General features: G+C 37.5%; 1 protein-coding gene across 4 annotated transcripts in view; it reads right to left on the reverse strand.

Moving 5' to 3' along the window:
- Positions 1-10,362: 10,362 nt before the first annotated feature.
- The window catches only part of LOC126180850 (ketosamine-3-kinase-like), a 52,084-nt gene continuing 42,216 nt past the window's right edge, over positions 10,363-20,230 (reverse strand). For all 4 annotated transcript variants that reach the window (XM_049924724.1, XM_049924727.1, XM_049924725.1 and 1 more), the window contains 3 exons: positions 18,002-18,143; positions 17,747-17,921; positions 10,363-10,493 (listed from right to left, as the gene is read on the reverse strand). In XM_049924724.1, coding sequence (XP_049780681.1) covers positions 10,430-10,493; positions 17,747-17,921; positions 18,002-18,143 — 381 coding nt within the window. In that variant the 3' untranslated portion in view covers positions 10,363-10,429. The remainder of the gene's footprint in view (positions 10,494-17,746; positions 17,922-18,001; positions 18,144-20,230) is intronic.

Here is a 20,230-nt window from a genome sequence, read left to right on the forward strand (position 1 = left end):
AATGCAGCGATTTCATGCAAAACCAGCATTAACTCTGCAACAACTCTTATAGCTACCAACACTTCCATGTCCAACAAAACTGAAATGTATACTGGTGGCACCTTTCTGCAAATATATACAGAAGCATTTGCGTGCAACTCATTTTGCAATACATTGGCACAACCCAGTGTCTTCGTGTAAACTATTGTGAATTGTGTTTTATTCATCTCACAACATACATTTGCAAGCCGTTTGGTTTGCGTACAGGAGACATGTAAAAAATTTATAATACAGTTACAATGATTTTTACATTAATAAATAATAGCACTACAATCAATAATAATATAAGGATATTTCTTGGAATGTGCAACACCTTGTATCCAGCTCAAATTTCCAGTTCGTCCTGCACGAATTCAACCACTGAGTAATAACACTTCAGTGTCAGTACCTCATATAGCTTTCTTTTAAGTGAACCTAAATTCATTTGCATCAACTTGTTCCCTTTTAATTTCTTACAAATTTTCATTCCAATGTATTGAGGTCCCTGGGCATAGTCTGAGGTGGTGGGTGGGGAGCATAAAATTTTCTTTGTTTCTAGCACCATGTGAATGGACAAAATGATTTACCCTAAATAATTCATGTCTGGTGTACAAAAATATAATAATCTTATATATGTGTAAGGATGGCAGAGTTAATATTTTAAGTTTTCTAAATAATGGTCGACATGGTTCTTTGTGATTTACAGTGCACATATTTCAAATGATTTTTTTTCTGTATTTTTAGTATCTGCACTATGTTTTGTCAAGTTACCCCAAAAACCAATACCATACCTAATGATGGATTCGAAGTAGCTTGTATATGATACTTTTCGTGTGTCCATGTCAGTTGCAAATTTGCAAATGCAAAGCTGCTCAGTTTATTTGCCAGGTATTCAATGTGTGCCTGCATGCTCAAACTCAAATTTTTATCTACAGTTAAACCTAACAATTTGCCTGAGTCAACTTCTTTTATATCTTGGTTGGTGTGTACAATCTTAATCTGCTCACATTTTGACTGTTTGGTTTTGAACTGCATCACGTGAGTCGTAGATATGTTTAGATTCAGTCCATTTAGCTGAAACCAAATTTCTAAGGTACTGATTACAGATTTGGAAACTTTTTCCGAATCGTGATCTTCAACTAAGACAGATGTATCATCTGCGAACAGAACTGATGAGGAGCTGATATTTAATGGTAAGTAATTAACATACAAGAGAAATAGGACTGGGCCTAATATGGAGCCTTGTGGAACACCCTGAGATATTATTATTATTATTAATTTTTCCCCCCAGTCACAAAAATAATAAGCGCTGTTTGAAGAGATGCTAACTCTTTGCTTTCTGTTGGGAAAGTAGGATTTAAGCCATTGTAGAGCACTGCTGCTAATGTCATTCTTTTCAAGTTTGTAAACAAGCAATGCGTGGTTTACACAATCAAACGCCTTAGTGATGTCGCAGAAAATTCCTGCCACCTTATTTCTCTTGTCTAATGATATACTTATTTTCTCAACGAAACTGTTTACTGCATCTATGGTGTTTTTCCCCTGCTGAAAACCAAATTGAATGTTTAGAATAACAGAATATATTACAATGAAGTTTTGGATTTGTGCAACAGCAGATAGGACTGGAAGAATCAAGATAGGACGATAATTGCCCATGATCTCTCTTGATCTCTTCTTGAAGAGTGATTTGACTTCAGCATATTTCAGTACCTCTGGGAAACAGTCCTTTTCAAAACATTGATTTATTATTTGAGCTAGTGGCTTTGCAATTGTATTGTGTACCACTTTAATAACTAACTTTGGTGGGTATTCCATCCCAACCTGCAGATTTTTTGTTTCTTAATGTTAAAATAGCATTTTCTACATCCTCCACAGAAGCTTTTAAGAATTTTGTAAAGTTTTCAGAGTTTTCACCTAGGCCAAAGGGATTTACTTTTTTGTGATAATCTGTAACATCTACATCAGACTTTGCTACATTTATAAAGAATTCATTAAAGTACTCTGGTATTTGAGTTGGATTTACAATAGTATTTCCTTCAATGCCAATTTCTGAAATGTCTTGGTTACATACTTTAACACGTAACTCAGATTTAATGACTGACCACACAGCCTTTGTTTTATTTTTATGATTTAAAATTAGCCTGTTATTTGTCAGTTGTTTTGTTGTCCTGAAAACTCTTTTAAATATGGTTTTATAGAGTCTAATATATTTAATGAAATCAATATCTTTATTACATTTTAGTTACTTGTGCAGTTGCCTTTTCCTTACACTGGAAATTTTTATGCCCTGGGAAATCCACTTTATTTGTTATTTTATTGCTGCAGAGTCTAGGTGGAAGTGTTTCATTAAAGACACCAAGGAAACTATTTAGGAATTTCTCACAGTTTTCGTCACTTGAGTTACAATGATCAAAGGCCATGTTTTCTCTTTTAGCTTCTCACTAAATGTTAGCAAGTTTTCTTTGCTAAAGTTCCTGCTCATATGGGTTCTCTTATGTGAAATGTTCCTGTCTTTTGCAGCTCAATGAATAACACACAATGATCTGAAATACCTAGATCTAGACAAAATTTATACACATCTTCATACACATAATTAGTTAGAACATTGTCAATACATGTTGCTGATTGCCCATTGTCTCTGGTAGATTCAAAGAAATTCAATTTGAAACCATATTACTTTACAACTCCATGAATATTGAAGCACGGCTACTATTACATGTGATATCAATATTAAAATCAGCAGCTATTACATTTTTTTTCTTTTTTTCTCTAGAAAGGTCTTCTAGTATAATTTGAAGCTTCGATAGGAATAGTTCTGTTGTTGACGTCCCTGGAATTCTGTACATTGAGATTATTATAACATTTGCTAGTGAGTCCACTATTTTTACACAACAATTCTCAAACACACATTCTTCATTTAAATAATTAAAACAGTTTCTGGTCTCATAATTTATATCACTATGTAGAAGTATACATGAGTCTCCAGGTGACTTGTTTCTTCCTGCAAAAGCTGCTTGCTAATCTGAGGTTCCCTTTTTTATTTAGAATTTTAATTGTGTCCTCAGTAAAGTGCTCATTTAAACAAGCAACACTAATATTTGCACATTCTGACAGAATGATTTCCAATTCATCTAATTTGGAGCTTTTGTTGTTTGAAGCATCAGTGTTTAAACCATTTATATTCCAGTGGATAACATACCTACTTTGACTATTAGTTATGGGCCTTAGCACATTTTTTGTCAGATAATGGTTTGGTTTTGTCTTTCTTAATCCTACGCAAGTTTTTTCACCCCCATCACTACTTATCAGTTTCCCTTATTTTTTATGACCTGGCAAGTATCTACGAACATCTTACTGAATATTTTTGAGCCCAACCTATTCAGATGTAGACCATCATGGCAAGACACTTTGCATTTAAAACTTTTTTGGGATCAATGAAAATGACTCCTAGTTTATTGCACCGTTCTTCAATATTGCCATTTATTCTCTGCACACAGCTGTCACTCACCAATCTCTAGGCTGTGGAACTGCAATGTCTCAAATATTTTCTTTTATAAACTTTCATCAAGGTACTTTTAGGATCCAGAAGGTCCAATTCTATTAAGGAAAGAACCGTTGGATTATAATTGCTGCTGGTTGTTAACGGGTTCAATTCACGCAGGCATAAAAGTATGAAAAGTAAATGTTATCTATGGATCTCACGAAGATCATAAACTGATTGGAATGAGTCACTCGTATCTCCTTTACTGTGTCTCTGCTCTATTCATACATTTCATACTCAGAAGTACAAGGAGCTGGAAAAGAGTACAACGTGAATTGCTAGTTTACAATTGTGAGGGCAAGTTAATTATACGATGCTGCCATATAGTTAGTAGTGGTGCTCTGCCACATACGAGGTATAATCATTAGGTTCTACTATCACCTTGAAATAATAAAGTTACACAATTAACTTTTTGTCTGTTTGCAAGTACATGTCTGCAGTAATGGTACACATTGAAATTCCTGCACCACAACATGCAGCTAGAAAAGCCAAAAGAAAATGATGCAGCCCACTGACGAAGTTAAGTGTTATTTGGTAGTTCATTTTTTGCAATTAAAGGGGAATAATGCTGCAGTGATTTAACTTAAGGAGAAAGAAGTATCAGCAACAATACATTATGATAAGACACAGTTGTTAGATGGTACAGACACTTCCTATATGGTGAAAGGTCTGAATGATGAAGAGTGAAATGACAGAACATACCTCTGTGAAGAGCCACGTATCACAAGAAAAGTGGAGGTTCTGGTGCCCTAAAACCAGTGTATCATAATCAAGGCAACAGTTGAAAAAGTGAAAATCAGTTTTCAGAAATTTGTAAGACATTTCAAACATGAACAAGGTCACTGGCCACTGTTCACATCCACTTAAAAAGGCTGCTGAATTAAAGCAACAGTGGAAAAATTGCAGCTGTGTCAGACCAGTCCAGATGGCTTCTTTAGCCAACAGATCACCACATATGAACAGTGGAACCAAGAGTAAGAAGCAGGTACAGACACTTCCTATATGGTGAAAGGTCTGAATGATGAAGAGTGAAATGACAGAACATACCTCTGTGAAGAGCCACGTATCACAAGAAAAGTGGAGGTTCTGGTGCCCTAAAACCAGTGTATCATAATCAAGGCAACAGTTGAAAAAGTGAAAATCAGTTTTCAGAAATTTGTAAGACATTTCAAACATGAACAAGGTCACTGGCCACTGTTCACATCCACTTAAAAAGGCTGCTGAATTAAAGCAACAGTGGAAAAATTGCAGCTGTGTCAGACCAGTCCAGATGGCTTCTTTAGCCAACAGATCACCACATATGAACAGTGGAACCAAGAGTAAGAAGCAGAACAAGCAAGCAGTCGAAATGTGAATTTACCACTGACAAAAAAATGTGAGAATTCAAATGGCTCTGAGCACTATTGGACTCATCTGAGGTCATCAGTCCCCTAGAACTTAGAACTACTCAAACCTAACTAACCTAAGGACATCACACACATCCATGCCCGAGGCAGGATTCAACCTGCGACCGTAGCGGTCACGTGGTTCCAGACTCAAGCACCTAGAATATGCTATTGGCACAATTGCAAATGGTGCTGCCAACGTGCAGGTTTCAACAGAACGAAACATACCGGTCATCGAGGAAAGAGACCATCCCAATGCTGTTGCTGTGCCACTGTGGAACCTGAGACTGCATGCCTTTCAGTCCTGTTACATTATGTTTCAATTGCACCTGCTGTTTGATGTGAGTCCCTTCTTGCCTGTTGCACAATGTAGCGGTCATCTGCTGCTGTACTTGACAGTTGTTGACCACCTCCTCTCCTTCGGGTAGCGGTGCCTGTGGTTTGGAGTGCTTCCCATGCACATGAAACAATGCTGTAAGCAATACAAAACTCCTGGGATACACTTGTCACAGTTCGTCCTCCTTCCAGTTTCCCGATAATTCTTTCCCATGTGACATTATCCAAATATTGTTTCCGGGCCATGTTGTAATGAAGACCACCACCACAGTGTACAGTAACTGCTCGCTGGTTAGTACACAGAGTCTTTTCCTAGTGCTTCAACTGCCTTGCGTAGCCCCCATTTGGTGCTGCAGTCATGCTGACCTCATGGCATGTGATGTCCAGCTTTCTGCACACAACTAGGAGACTGAGAGGGCAATTTGCTCTTGCACTTTCGTTTATTTACACTGAATTATCAATATGTTATTTATCCATCTTATCCTTAAGCTTTGAACAGCAGTGTTACTTTGATAACCCCACTGGGACCAGGGTACTGGAAGAAAAGTTGGTGATTCTTGAGATTGTTACTGGCATAAATGTGAGATTCCATAGGAAATAAGTGTAGTAGCAGTAGGCTATTGAGTAGACCATCTAGACATGGCTTGCCTCTTTCCATTTCTTTTTTTTCTGATGGGAAAATATCATAAAATTTCGAAAGTTTGAGATTGAAACATATTTTTAAAATTTGTGGACTTTCATTGAAAATTGAAAATGTGTGTTGCATTGTTTTTCACAAAAGGGCGCAAGAATGTGAACAGGTTATATATTCATCACTGCTCTGTGCATGTTACAGAAATCAAACTCATTTCTGTTACAGTATATACATGATGCACAATTTTTTACAAAATGTTTATTTTTGCAGGAATGTTAAAAGGAAAAAGGAAGGTAGGTTGGGGTTTGCCCCCCAACATGAAAAATCCTATGACAGCACTCCACTCACATTTGGCTAGTCTGAAACTTTGACAGTGCACACATCTACCTGATCAGAAATAAGTTTCATATTTAATTTTTTAGTATGTTCATGTTTTATAAACAGCATATGCTGTATTTTGTACCTTTCCATGTGCACATGAGGATCTGAAGTGGGGGAGGCCATTTGTGTTATTTTCATGTTGAATGATAAAATACAAGGGTTGTTCAATAAGTAATGCCCCACTTTTTTTTTCTCAGAACATATTTATTGTAAAGAATCAGAATTTGGTGACAGTATACATCGACATGTCTTGCCCATGTCCTATTTTTCTACATAGTCTCCAGCATGTTCTATGGCCATATGCCAACATTGTGGAATAACATGTATTCCCTGCTGGTAAAAGCTCTTGTCCTGCAGGTGTAGCCATGTTTCACTGCGTGACTGACACTTCAGTCATCTTCAAAGCATAGCCAATTGTTGAGTTGTGATGCACCAGTCGGCATGAATAATGACAGCCCCACGATTCAGCATGTATGCAGCAGTGGCTGTGACAGGACATCGCAAGTGTGACTGGTCATGGAGCTCTGTTTCTGCATTTCCTGAGGCTTTAACTTACTTTATCCATCGCCCAACTGTACTCCTATCAACTGCACACAAATGTTTACAGATGTTCATCATGGTTTCCTTTACTGCACAGAAGAATTCAATTAACAGTACATTGCTTGCAACATGAGTCATGCGTAGACACCATTTTGCCACTGTAGTATGGCTCTGTCATCTGCCAGAATGGTTTGAAACTTCACCAGTGCACAGAATAAGCATCAAATGTGAAACACCAACAAGGACATTCGTCTATCTATATTAATGGCTTTTTAAAAAAATGTGGGGCATTACTTATTAAACGACCCTTGTAGTTTTGAAATATTCATGGCAAATGGCTGTATCGATGGTTGTCACTATTGCAGTCGAAGTTGTTGAAGATATTGCAGTCACATGACCTCTTTGACATGTTATCTTCTTAGGAGTGGGGAGTAATGGGCAGGCAGTGAACAGAGGTGGACATTCTGACTGGAGCAACAGAACTGTGTTTACAAGCCACTTAGACAGAAATGGTGCCAAGGGCAGGCTGCTAGCTCTCAGGGAATGGCACATGGTTTCTGCACCATCAAACAGTACAGTGTTTAGCTGCACTGTGGTAATGGCTTTCTGGTTAATATTTGCTGGTGTTGCAGTGATATTCGAGGGCATCCTGAGTGGGAGCAGTTCTTTCCAGATATGTACTATGGCATGCAGCTGAGCATTCTTGATCATTTATGTCTACAAGGAAGTAAGAGCCACATTTGACAAGCAGTGTTGTGCTGGGGGAGTGGCAAGTGGGTGCTTTCGTGTTATGCTTGTCGGGTCACATTTGAATTGGATGATGTGATGTTGGGACCCGGGTTTGAAGGCTGTTTATGTTATGTTGTGGTCACATCTCACTGACATTTACTGTGTGTGCCCCATTTAAAAACATAATGTTAACTGTAATTATTTCTGCTTGTTTCAAGACACATGGATTAGGGAGGTTCATCTGAGTTGTTTTTAACACACTACCATCCGGCGACATCACAGTGGTGCCGTGCGCGAAATAGTGGTCAATGGCCAGCGACATCACAGTGGTGTGGTGTGTATGGTATCGCTCAGTGGCTGGCGACACCACAGTGGTGTCGTGATCTAGTATCGCGCAGTGGTCAGCAACAGCACTTTAGTATCTTTTGCATTCTGTTGGTGTTTTGTTTAGGTACCAGTAAGTTACACACATCAACAAGTTTTTTGTTTTACAAGTACTTGTGGCCTTTCATCATGGCAGATGAAAGAGACGATATGATTACTTACGATGAACGCGAGGTCGTCTTGCCTGGCATTCCGGACGACTTGGTCAATTGGGAAGAAGACAATGGAGATCGAAAAAATGGAAGTGAAACAGCATCGTCGGAAGGTAGTAAAAACATCCAAGAAGAATTTGGCGAATGCTACAGTTGCCAACTGATTCAGATGAATCAGACAGAAAGTCAGTGCATAGTGGTCAGACTTTGATATACCGAGGAACAATATTAAATTTGAAGGATCACCGGCTCCAAACATATTTCCCACAGATACACAGAGCATCGAGGATATTGTCAAATTTTATATTGGGAATGATCTATTTGAATATATTAGCAATGAAATCAACAAGTACTACAGTCAATAGAAGAAAACTTGATAGGAAAAAATGCCAAATTTTTCAACGTTACAGGACCTGAACTTACAAAATTATTTGGGCTTTCTACCCTTATGTGAACTGTAAAAAAAAAGCAAGGATCGATGATTATTTGTCAACGAATCCCTTGATAGACACACAAATATTTTGTAAAATGATGTCCAGCAACTGATTCAGACAAATAATATCATTTTTATATTTTTCTGACAATAACAATAACCCAGATAATGCCGACCGGATTTTCAAAGTGCAATTTGAAATTGATCATTTTTCCAAAAAGTTTAAATAAACAAATATTTTAAACACACAGGTTTTGTATTTGTTTATGTATGTATATCTTCGAAATTTGAGGAAAGTAAGGGAACAGGGTTGAGAATTTATGAGAACTAACGATGAGATTAGTAACACTTAACAGTTTATATGTCAAGAACGGCCGGTGACAAGCCAGGTGATCCGAATTAGTGCTGCCAGCGCCAAGCGAATCAATTTGCACGAGACGTGCGGACGGCAACGTATTAACAATAATATGGTGCTCTTGTTCAATGTTAATGATTTTGAATCTATCTGGGGCACCAACTAAAGTTGTGATCTATGATTTTTACTGTCATGACTAATACAAAGCTTGTCAAGTAAATCTAAGGCATGTGTTATGGCTGATATTTCACAATATTTTTTTGAGGCTAGATTAGATGTGTTTTGCATGTCTCACTAGACGTTATTACAATTTAAGGGATCTATTGCACCTCACCTTAAAAGATTGATGATATCACTTTTCTGTATGACATTTAAAAAGTTTCTGTCGTATCGCAAGTGCTGCTGTCAGTCTCTTGCTTGTGTATGATGTACCATTAGCTTGTGTCCAAAGTAGGCGTGTTTCAAGAAATGGACTGCATTATGTTCAAAAGTATACTGTGAAGCTGGTTTATGTTGTAATGAAATTGGATGTCAATAGCCCCACTATTCATTAAAAAATGTTCAGCATATGTAAAATGTATGATGTGAAGGGCATTGTGATTTCGACAGATCAAATTGCCTATCAGCCAGGCGGTCATTTTTTGTAAATATTGTTATTGTTCTATGAATGGTTTTGGATTTTATTAACAGAACCAAACAGGCTTACCTAACATTTTTGCAGTTTTTGGGGAATTGTTTTAATGTTGTTGAAACATTTTGGGAGTTTTGAGTTTTGACAAGATAGTAACTCTTAGAAAAACTGACCAGGAGCTGTGAATTGTACTGTTACACTGATCTTAAGAACTTCTTGGCTTGATATTTTGTAACAATTTTCAGTTTTGAAGAATATATAGATGTGTGTTAATTTTAGAGTGTATTTGTTTTTTGGAAACATAAAATGGATGCTATGAGTAAATATCAGATACCTTCAGTTGCACTACTGTCCTATCACCCCAATCAGCCACAGCAGTTTGGGTAGATTGCTTAAATTAACTAATGGAATATGGCTTTACATTTATTTGCTACTAGTCAATATCCATTACATGTTATGACATTTTTTCGAATTCACAGTGAATTGATATGTCTGTCTATTTGGCAAGTCAGGCTGTGGATTTCATTTGTGAAATTTTTTTTATGATGTGGCAACAATTTCATTCTGCTATAAAATTTCACAGAACGGAAAAATATCCTTGAACCTCAAGCTTCAAAAATTTGGTGATTCAGGATGCGAGTTTGGTTTATGGAGACATTCTATTATAGGGTGTGGGAAAGGGGTAAGCATCTGTCCCCGCTAGGTCAACTTGTACACTCCAATAGAAAAGTGGATCTATCTTTTTATCCTTTATTTTCAAAGTATTTTAACTATTTTTCTGTAATTAACTGATGCGGATAACTCTGAAAACATAGATGTTTTGTGCAATAAATAAAAGCAATATTAAAAACCTATTCCCTTTATTCAGTTTTGTGTTTTACAGAAACATATTTACTAATTTGTGCTGCTTTTATTTTAACAAAGCCTTCATTATTGATAAGGACTGATTCCTGTATCCTGCACCAAAGTGGTTCCTGTAAAAAAAAAAGTAAAAAAGAATTAGCTTTTTCATGGTTTTGATATTCTGGTCACCAATAAAAAATATCAATGTATTAACAGCTAGTTTCCTCTGATTTACAAAAATTTGGTCAGTGCACTAACACATCTTTGCTAATGTAAAGAAAAAGAATAAGCTACCAGTTCTATTAAACAAAAAAATTATCTACCTATTTTATTTAAAGTGCAAGACATTTCAGTTCCAAGTGCCAGATAAAGGTAGCCTACCAGAAAGCTGATTGAAGGGATATGTATAGTGTGACAAGATGTAAATTCCAAATTTAAAAGTATGGCACTAATAAGACACCCAAAAAGCCTTGATCAAAAAAGGAATATAAAGGAAACTGAAATGTCATGACAACCACAGAATTAAGACTTAAAACAACCTTAGCATAATCAATAATAAAATTATAACATCAAAAATAATCAATTATTGACAATATAACGTAAATGGATGGATGAAAAATCTACTCATCAAGCGGCAGCAGAACGCCCACACAAAAAGAGCCAGTGGCTCCTTCTTCTGGCAGAAGAGTTGAAGGGGATAGAATAGTGGCGAAAAAAAAGGACTGGAGAGGTTTAGGGAAAGGGATACAGATCAGAAAAGCTGCCCAGAATCCTCAGTCAGGGGACAATTACCGGACAGAATAAGAAGGAAAGATTGATTGTTGGGGACTGCACTGGATGAGATTTGAAATCCTAAAAGCTTAAAGGTGGAAGACAGGGGAATATATAAGACAGAAATTACAACTATAACATTGTGTATGAACTAACAAGATTGAAAAGCTAATTGTATGTAACAGAGGTGGGAGGGGGTATGACAAAAAATGGACAGGTCGGAAAATGAAAGGCAGAAAACTAAAATGAAGTGAAGAAAGGAGGTATTACCGTGAAAAAATGCTGAGGCAGAAGGAATTAACGTAAATTAAGGCCAGATGGGCGGTGAGGAACAAACCATGTTGCAGCACTAGTTACCACCTCCGGAGTTCTGAGAAATGGGTGTCTGTGGGATGAATCCAGATGGCGTGCATGGTGGAACAGTCACCGAGGTCACGACTGTCATATTGTAGAGCATGCTCTGCAACAGGATATTGTGTGTTGTCGGAATACACACTCTGCCTATGCCCATTCATTCTGACTAGTAACTGAGTGGTAGTCATGCCGATGTAAAAGGCCGAACAGTGTTTACATAACAGCTGATATATGACGTGTCATTTCACGGGTGCCTCTTCCTTTCATAGTAAATGTTTTGCCAGTTACAGGGCTGGAGTAGGTGGTAGCAGGAGGGTGCACAGGGTACGTCTTGCAGCAGAGACAGTCACTGGAGTAGGAGCCATAGGGTACAGAGAGGGGTGTAGAAGGAGCATAGGATCTAACAAGGAGACTGGGAAGGCGACAACAGGCCATACTAGGTGTGGCAGACAAAAAGTCAGACAGATTGCAAGTCATGGCCTTTTCAGAGTAGCTAATTATCCTGGTCTTGAATGAAAAAACAACTTCAGATCACACCACTTGTCACACAGTATTATCCAGGTCCTGAATGTCATCAGCTGCTTCGACAAGGCCATGACTTCCTAAAATCATGTCCTGAAATGAGATCCATTCTGTCTGAGATTTTGCCCACCACACCTGCAATAGCTTTTCGTCACCCTCCCAATCTCCATAATATCCTTGTCAGACTCTATGCCCCTTCTGCACCCATCTCCCTACCCTATGGTTCCTATCCTAATGAATGTCCCCATAGCAAGACTTGCCCTAGCACCCTTCTACCCATATTCCAGCCCTGTAACTGGTAAAACATATACTATGAAAGGGAGAGGCACCCGTGAAACAACATGTCATATACCAGCTGTTATGTAAACACTGTCGTCCTTTTACATCAGCATGACTAAAACTCAGTTACTAGCAGGATGAAAGGGCATAGGCAGAGTGTGTATTCCGACAACACACAATACCTTGTTGTACAGCATGCTCTACAACATGATACTAATGAACTCTGTGCCTATTTCACCACAGGCGCCATCTGGATTCTTCCCACAGACACCAGTTTCTCAGAACATGCCATTGGTTCTCACCACCCACCTGGCCTTAATTTAAATTAATTCTTTCCGTCTCAGCATTTCTTCTTAGTAATTACTCCTTTCTTCACTTCATTTTAGTTTTCTCCATCTTTCATTTTCTGACTTGTCTATTTTTTTCCGTACCCCCTCCCACCTCTGTTACATACAAGTACAGTTAGCTTTTCACACTTATTAATTCGTGCACAATGTTTTAGTAGTAATTTCTGTCTTATATATTCCCCTGTCTTCCACCTTTAAGCTCCAGGGATTTCAAATCTCATCCAGTGCAGTCCCCAACAATCAATATTTCCTGTTCTTTCTGTCCGGTAAGTGTCCCCTGACACGGGATTCTGGATGACTTTTCTGAACTGTACCCCTTTCCCTAAACCTCTCCAGCCCTTTTTCTTCACCCCACTTCTATCCCCTTCTACTCTTTTGCTAGAAGAAGGAGCCACTGGCTCCAAAAGCTTGTAATAGTTAACCTTTTCGTGTGTGCGTTTTCCTGCTCCCGCTTGGTGAGTAGATTTTTTATCTATCCATTTACATTATATTGTCAATAATAAAATTAAATCTTTATGGCCAACAGTTAAAAGACAAACCGGGAAATCAGTTGTGAAATGAGGAGACACTGTTATCAAAGAAAACATTACTATATTTTTACAATAACAAATGAGTGTAGTCAGGTAGCCTACACACTTAACGATCGACAATATGGAAAGGACAGATTGCTACTCACATCATAGAGGAGGCGTTGAATCACTGACAGGCAAATGAAAATGAATGCTAGGCAAATACCTATATTGGATTAAGTCCTCCACGTGATGTAGAAAACACATTCACACACAACTGACACATTGGCCACTGTTATTTGCAGCACAGTTGGGCCTCAGCACTGGGAGATAACAGTGTTAAATATATTTAGCATTCCTTTTCATTGTGTCAGTCTGTGACTCAGTGTCTCCTTTGCATAGTGAATAGTTATTATTCTTTCCATATTGTTATTATTCCATCTTGGATTTTCCATTGTTTGACACTTAATAATCATTTTCTAACAGTAGCTCTTAGAAAACAACAAATGTCATGGTGTTAGAGATTGTGCTGGTAACTGGTTTTCATACAATGTAAAGAACATGATGCAGAGTGTTGCATTAAGAAACTCAGGGAGACACACAATGAAACAGCATCTTCACAATAAGGAATAATGATTTAAAATGTACCACATGAATCATCACTAAGGAAAAAAGTGTTTGCTGTAAAGAAGTCCGTAATGATGGTAACATGTGGTGTCCACTCTAAAATCTCTTTTAGACCACTCTCTTAACAACTGGGAATACTGAAAACAGTATCACTGCACAATCACTACTGTTTTAAGTTTGTTTGACACAATCAAGCATAGTCTGAAAATAAATAAAATTTTTAAAAAAACAGTAACATTCTTACATGTAGTAATAGAAGATGAAGTGTGGCACAGAGATGAATGATGTACTAAACTATAAAATTTTTTATGCTGAAAATTTTGGAGATAATAGATTAACTTCAAACCCAAAGTTAAATCACATTTGGTTGACAACATGTAGTTAACTATAAATAATTTTATGCATATGGGAAGGGAGGACGGTGAGACAGTAGGGGAGGTGAAATGTAATTTAAAAAGTCATGCAAATGGTCAGCATATTGCCACATTTTTCACTGACAAAGTGGATTATAACTGTAAAATCTGATTCGGTCCATATCGTAGTTAGAGATTGCAATTACGATACATGGGACATGCACAGAGGAGGAGGGTGGGAGGTGAAATCTAATTTAAGAAATCATATAAATGGTCAGCATGTTGCCATATTTTTCACTGAGAATGTGATATATAGTTGCAAAACATAATTTGATCCACATCATAGCAAGAGGTTGCAAATACAGTACAAGGAACAGGCAAATAACTAGATGAAATACACCTACCAGCAAAAATCACAATTGGAGCTCAGACAGACTTCCATTGCCACAGTACAGCATCTTTACTGCATGGAAATATGTAGAAGTGCCCCCCCCCCCCCCCCTCCCCGATAAAGCCATATAATAATAACAAAAGGAAATTTTACAAGCTGCTAGTTAAATTGTGGTCTTTAGAATGAACAGCAAAGGATATCCATAGCATTCTGATCATATAGCCTATCTTAGCCTTCAACTTCATGCTTCCACTAATTTTACTTCAAACAGTGATTACTTCAATTTTGCAGAGCAAATGTGCAATTGGATCACACAACATGAATGAAGGTTGACTCAATACATTTCTGAGAGTCATTTAGATAGAGCCCAGTGGCGTTACCATATACAGTCATAGCAACTTTATTTCGGTCCACGAGGAGGATGAATTGTTACATTTATATAAAAACATTTTCCTAGAGTTAAATTTGTTATTTCTTCCTCCTAGTTACATCCACCTACATGAGTGTTATCTGTATATTCTGAAACATGGTAAACCTAATCCGTGTCTGCTTTTAAAGACAACTGCTGCCGTTTGTAGAGTTAACTCTTCCTGTCATACATTCATATACCCATACAAATAAATCAACTTTCACACTGATTAATTTCATAAACAGACTTATCAGTTTCACCACAGCTCTTGCTGCACACAACTACCTAACCACAGTGGCCATACAAAAATATTATGTGCTATTTTAATCAGAAAGAATAAATGAAACCAACCACAATTATCAGGAGAGCTTTCCAAAGCTGTCCTGGTCCCTTAAGCTTCTTATACAATGAATGAGTGACTGGATGATTAGATTAGAGGTAGTATTCCTGCCATGTAAACTGGCCAATAGCCTCTCAATCTTAGAAGAGTCCACATTTCTATTTGTCAATTTACAGGCCAAATATACTGTACCTCTGGTATAGGCTTTACATTTCAATAAATTAGATTATTTGTATCACATCCAAAGGAGCTCTCTGACACATCCCTTTCTGCAAAACCTGCTATACCAGCCATTTTCATTTCAGGATGGAAATAAAAAGGAAAATTGCAGGTGTACACTCCTTCACCTGCAGATGTATGAAGGTGGATCACAGGTATATTTTTCCATCTCTTTTTCCATTTTCATGTGTCTTATTACGTATCTTTCAACCAACTTCCAACATCACTTCTTAAAATTAGCTCTGTACTTTAACATCGAGATGAGAGTGGAAAGTTTGTGGATGATTTACAAGTTCCAAGTTCATACATGAACAGTATCAACATCCACTGAATTAGGGAGTATCTTAGAGAGCTGTCAAATGAAATTCTATGAATTCATATTTTTCTGATCTTACTTTCAATAAATTTTGATACCCCAATGTGGAGTTTTCGAAGTAAACTGACTTTTTAAATTTATTTTCAAGATTTGAAACTTGATTTCTACTGGCAATTTGCTTGTGTAGTTTCTCCTCCTCCTTCGTTTTGTTTTTTTTTTTTCTTTTTTTTTTTGTTCGGTGTTTCACAGTGAAGGAAATTACTAATTTTGATCAAATATTGTATCTCATATGCTCAATATCTGCAGAGACAGGTGCAATCAGATTTTCTTGATCAGAATCCATGATGGAAAAGCTGAAAATAAATTTTGGTATTGCTACAATATTTTCTTATTTCTCAAGATACTCAAGATATTTCTACCATTGGATAAAACTACTTGGTGACACATAGTTATCACTCTCTTCTTGTGAGTTCCAAGGAAATCTGTCTTCTACCACATATTCAAGCATTTTCACACCAGATTGCTTTTAAAAAAATTCTGGTGCACATATTTTGCTTTCCGGACACTCAGTGGTAACTTCTGACAAATTCTGAATAACATACACATACCTCAAAGCTGTGGTGAGGTTTCAATATTCTTTCAGTGTTCAACATAAATGTTTTCTTTCAATTATTTTTATTCTTACACACAAAAATACATGATTTTTTTTATTTTATTTTAAACATGGAATTCTCTCTATAATAACTGTTAAAAATGCATTTTTTTTTATAAAAACAAAGTTAATATAACATGCAATAAACTCTTTACAACAGCAAAAAGTACAGCATTTCAGATCAAACAATGTTTCTGAAACCTGATAGCAATATAAATGTACATGACGAGTTACTATTCCTCACACATCAACAAAAGTGATTCACATGAAGGCAAAGGTCAAAGGTGAGCTTTCTGTGTGTTCCTTTATTGGTCTATTGCATGTGGAGATATGTGAGGGTGGTATCTTAGATTTCTGTATTAACTGATTTACATAATAACGAAAACGGGAGTAGTCAATATATTGCAATACCCACCCTAATAGAGAACACCCACCTGGTCAGCGCATCCTTAAAGGTGCACGATAACCAAAGACCTGAGCAACATGCACACAAAAGGTTCCCAATCATATTTAGTACAAGTTGGATATTCCCAGTACTTTCCAGAGAATCTTGGCCTTCAATTAACCCTTAAATACTGAATGAGTACATTCTTTTGAACATCATAGTGTTATTCTTGGCAAAAGGACTTACGGTTTAACATGAACTCCATAACATAGCACAAATTGGCATTTCCCATGTACTTAAATCACTGCCTGAAGTGAACAGAGAAATAAATGACAGATCCTATAATAGATGAAAATTGGTTTCAAAGAATAGTGGACACAGCTTCCAAATGAGTTGCCTCCTGACTTTACTAACACTATGTAGTTTTTAAGAGGGTTGTGCAGATGATTGATTGAAGATCATATTTCTTATCAGATCTTGGCTGCAATATATTTGTTACATTGTAGGTAGAAACATTATTTAAAAATGCTGTTCTTTTCTGGAGTTTTTATGAGTTTATTGTATGTTACGTTCACCTTGTTTAAAAAATGTACCTAACATTAAATTAACTCTTTTTGAATATTTATATATTTCAGTTCCTACCAGTTTAAAAAATTATGATGAACAGTTTATTTTGGATTCCCTTTTTGAGAGAGTTAATTACACGAACAACTTTCTAGTTCATATCATTAGCACTGCAAACACACACACACACACACACACACACTCTCTACAATGCACTGATTTGTGACAACCACTAGTAATTGTAAATACGTGTCTTCTATGATTATGTTTACATTGTACAGAGCATTGATTTTAGGCATGTGGCTGCAGTTTTCACAACATATTGTAACAGAGATCAAACACATACCAGTGATTCAGATAATTAAACAGTTGGTACAGTTTATTCCTTGTCTCAAACCCAGGTGCTTTAGGGATTACATCAAAGTATGCATCATAAAAAGCTTGGCTGAATCCTCCAAACATTCGAGCAATGCCTAGTTCAAACTCGTGATGTCCATAAAATGACGCTGGATCGAATATAACTGGAAAAAATCCACAAGTGAATTTTAATTGCAATGAATTTCTAATAATTGAAGACTACCTATTACATTTTATTTTGTACCTGGACCAGTTGCAGTTTCTGCTATATTGCCACCCCATAGATCACCATGCAGTAAGGCTGGCTGAATATCTAAACCTTCAAAAAACTTCGGGATCTTCAGCTGGAGCTCTGACCACAGCTCTCGTACTTCAGGATCTCCACACTGTAGATGACAGAAATGTGTGTGGCTGCATAGACTATACACAAATATTGTGACATTTGAAACCAAATCACTGTAAAAGTCACTGTTATACCTTATCTAAATATGAAATATGCAAGCAACTGTGGGGAAAAAAAATCTTTTGGAGAATTATGAGCAAGAACAAAGACTAAACTTTAACAAGTTTTGGTTTGGAGTAGTTTCTTCTCAAAGATTCCCAGTATGTTAGCAACATAAATTTAGGTTGGGGTTGTTTGGGTGAGGAGACCAGACAGCGAGGTCATCGGGCTCATCGGATTAGGGAAGGAAGTCAGCCGTGCCCTTTCAAAGGAACCATCCCGGCATTTACCTGGAGCGGTTTACAGAAATCACAGAAAATCTAAATCAGGATGGCCGGACGTGGGACATAAATTTAGGATCTGTACTCAATCTCTATCCTTTTCATCAACAGTAACAATCACAGATTTCTGACGGTGCTCCACATGCCTCTTTAAGTGTGAATAATTCTGTAAAAATTAACAACTAAGTGAGGTGGCACAGTGGTTATCACATTGTATCCACATCCAGGAGAATGACTGTTCAAACTCGCATCCAACCATCCTGATTTAGGTTTTCTGTGATTTCCCTAAATTGCTTCAGGCAAACGCCAGGATGGCTTCTTTCAAAGGGCACAGCCGATTCCCTTCCCCATCCTTCCCTAACCCCATGGGACCGATGACCTTGATGTTTGGTCCCCCCCCCCCCCCCCCCCCAAAAAAATCAACCAACCCAAGTTAACAGCAGCAGTGTTGCCTGTGATCCAAGCCAGGACGGACTGAATGAAGGTAATGAAAATTTCAAAATAGGAGAATTGGAGAGAGGAAAATTGGAGAGAGTACTCTTAGCGCAAGTACAGAGAGATAGATAATGACATCCATCTGGTAGAGAGTATGGGAATGTAATGGGAAGTTGTAAGTTATATTTCACCGCTGGCCATTAAAACTGCAACATCATGAAGACAGAATACAACAAATGACAAATTGGCATGAAATGTGCAGGACACTTGGATACACAAATGGTCAGAAATTCATCACAACCACAGGGAGTAGGTAGAGTAACACCATCTTCATTCTGCGCTTAAGAAAATGTTCAAGCAGCAGGTTACTAATTCAAAAATTGCATTTGAATGTTGGTTGTTTGTGAGAAGATTGTGTTATGCCTCAAATACGAAAGAGTAATGTCCACCAGCATTAGACTGCGAAAGGATCATGACCTATGAATACTGCAGTTTATCATTCCACAATATTGCTGCTTATATCAGTTAGGATCTCACAAATGTCATACAAAAATAGAATTGATGTGATCAAGAAGCCCATACTCAACTCCATGAAGAATCTCAGGAGCACTATGAGACTACTGACCAAAAGCACAGACATGTTGTTCACTAGGAGCTGCAGCATTGTACAGCAATGTCACGTACTTTCCATCAGGAACTGGGCTTGTTTGCAGTTAGATAAGTAGTACCATGGACAGTCAAATGATGACCATTGCGCAGGTTCCCTTGACGCAGCAGAAGAGAAAGTTGTGCCAATGACAACATTGGACACAGGGGTGCCACCACCTTGTTTCTCTGACAAGTTGTGGTTCTGCTTACAACTTCATGCTAGATGTATCCATGCATGGAGGCTCTGAGGGGAATAAACACTGCAAGATTGCATTTGTCATTGTCATACAGGCCCAGCACCTGATGTAATCATACAGGATGCCATTGAGTGCAGAACATGATCACCTCTGGCTCACGTAGCTGTTAATTTGTTTCTGAAATATTGAGGCCAGTGGCTGTGCAGTATTTTTGGGGTCTTGAGATGTTGCTTTTCAACAAGGTGATGCAAGACTGAATGTTGCCCATGCCATCTTGATTTGCCTCAGTACAGAGGGTGTCCAACTGTTGCATGTTCTCAAAATCTCTCATCCTTTGAAAACATCAGGTCACGGGATGTGGATATGACTGCTAAGCGACCAGCGACAGCAACTGTTAATATTTTACTTATTCATCCTAGAATATTATACGTACACAAGGAAATTTTCATTATTTACTATTCTTCCTGGTG

This window comes from Schistocerca cancellata, chromosome 1, assembly GCF_023864275.1.
Source record: "Schistocerca cancellata isolate TAMUIC-IGC-003103 chromosome 1, iqSchCanc2.1, whole genome shotgun sequence".
NCBI classification, from domain to species: domain Eukaryota; kingdom Metazoa; phylum Arthropoda; class Insecta; order Orthoptera; family Acrididae; genus Schistocerca; species Schistocerca cancellata.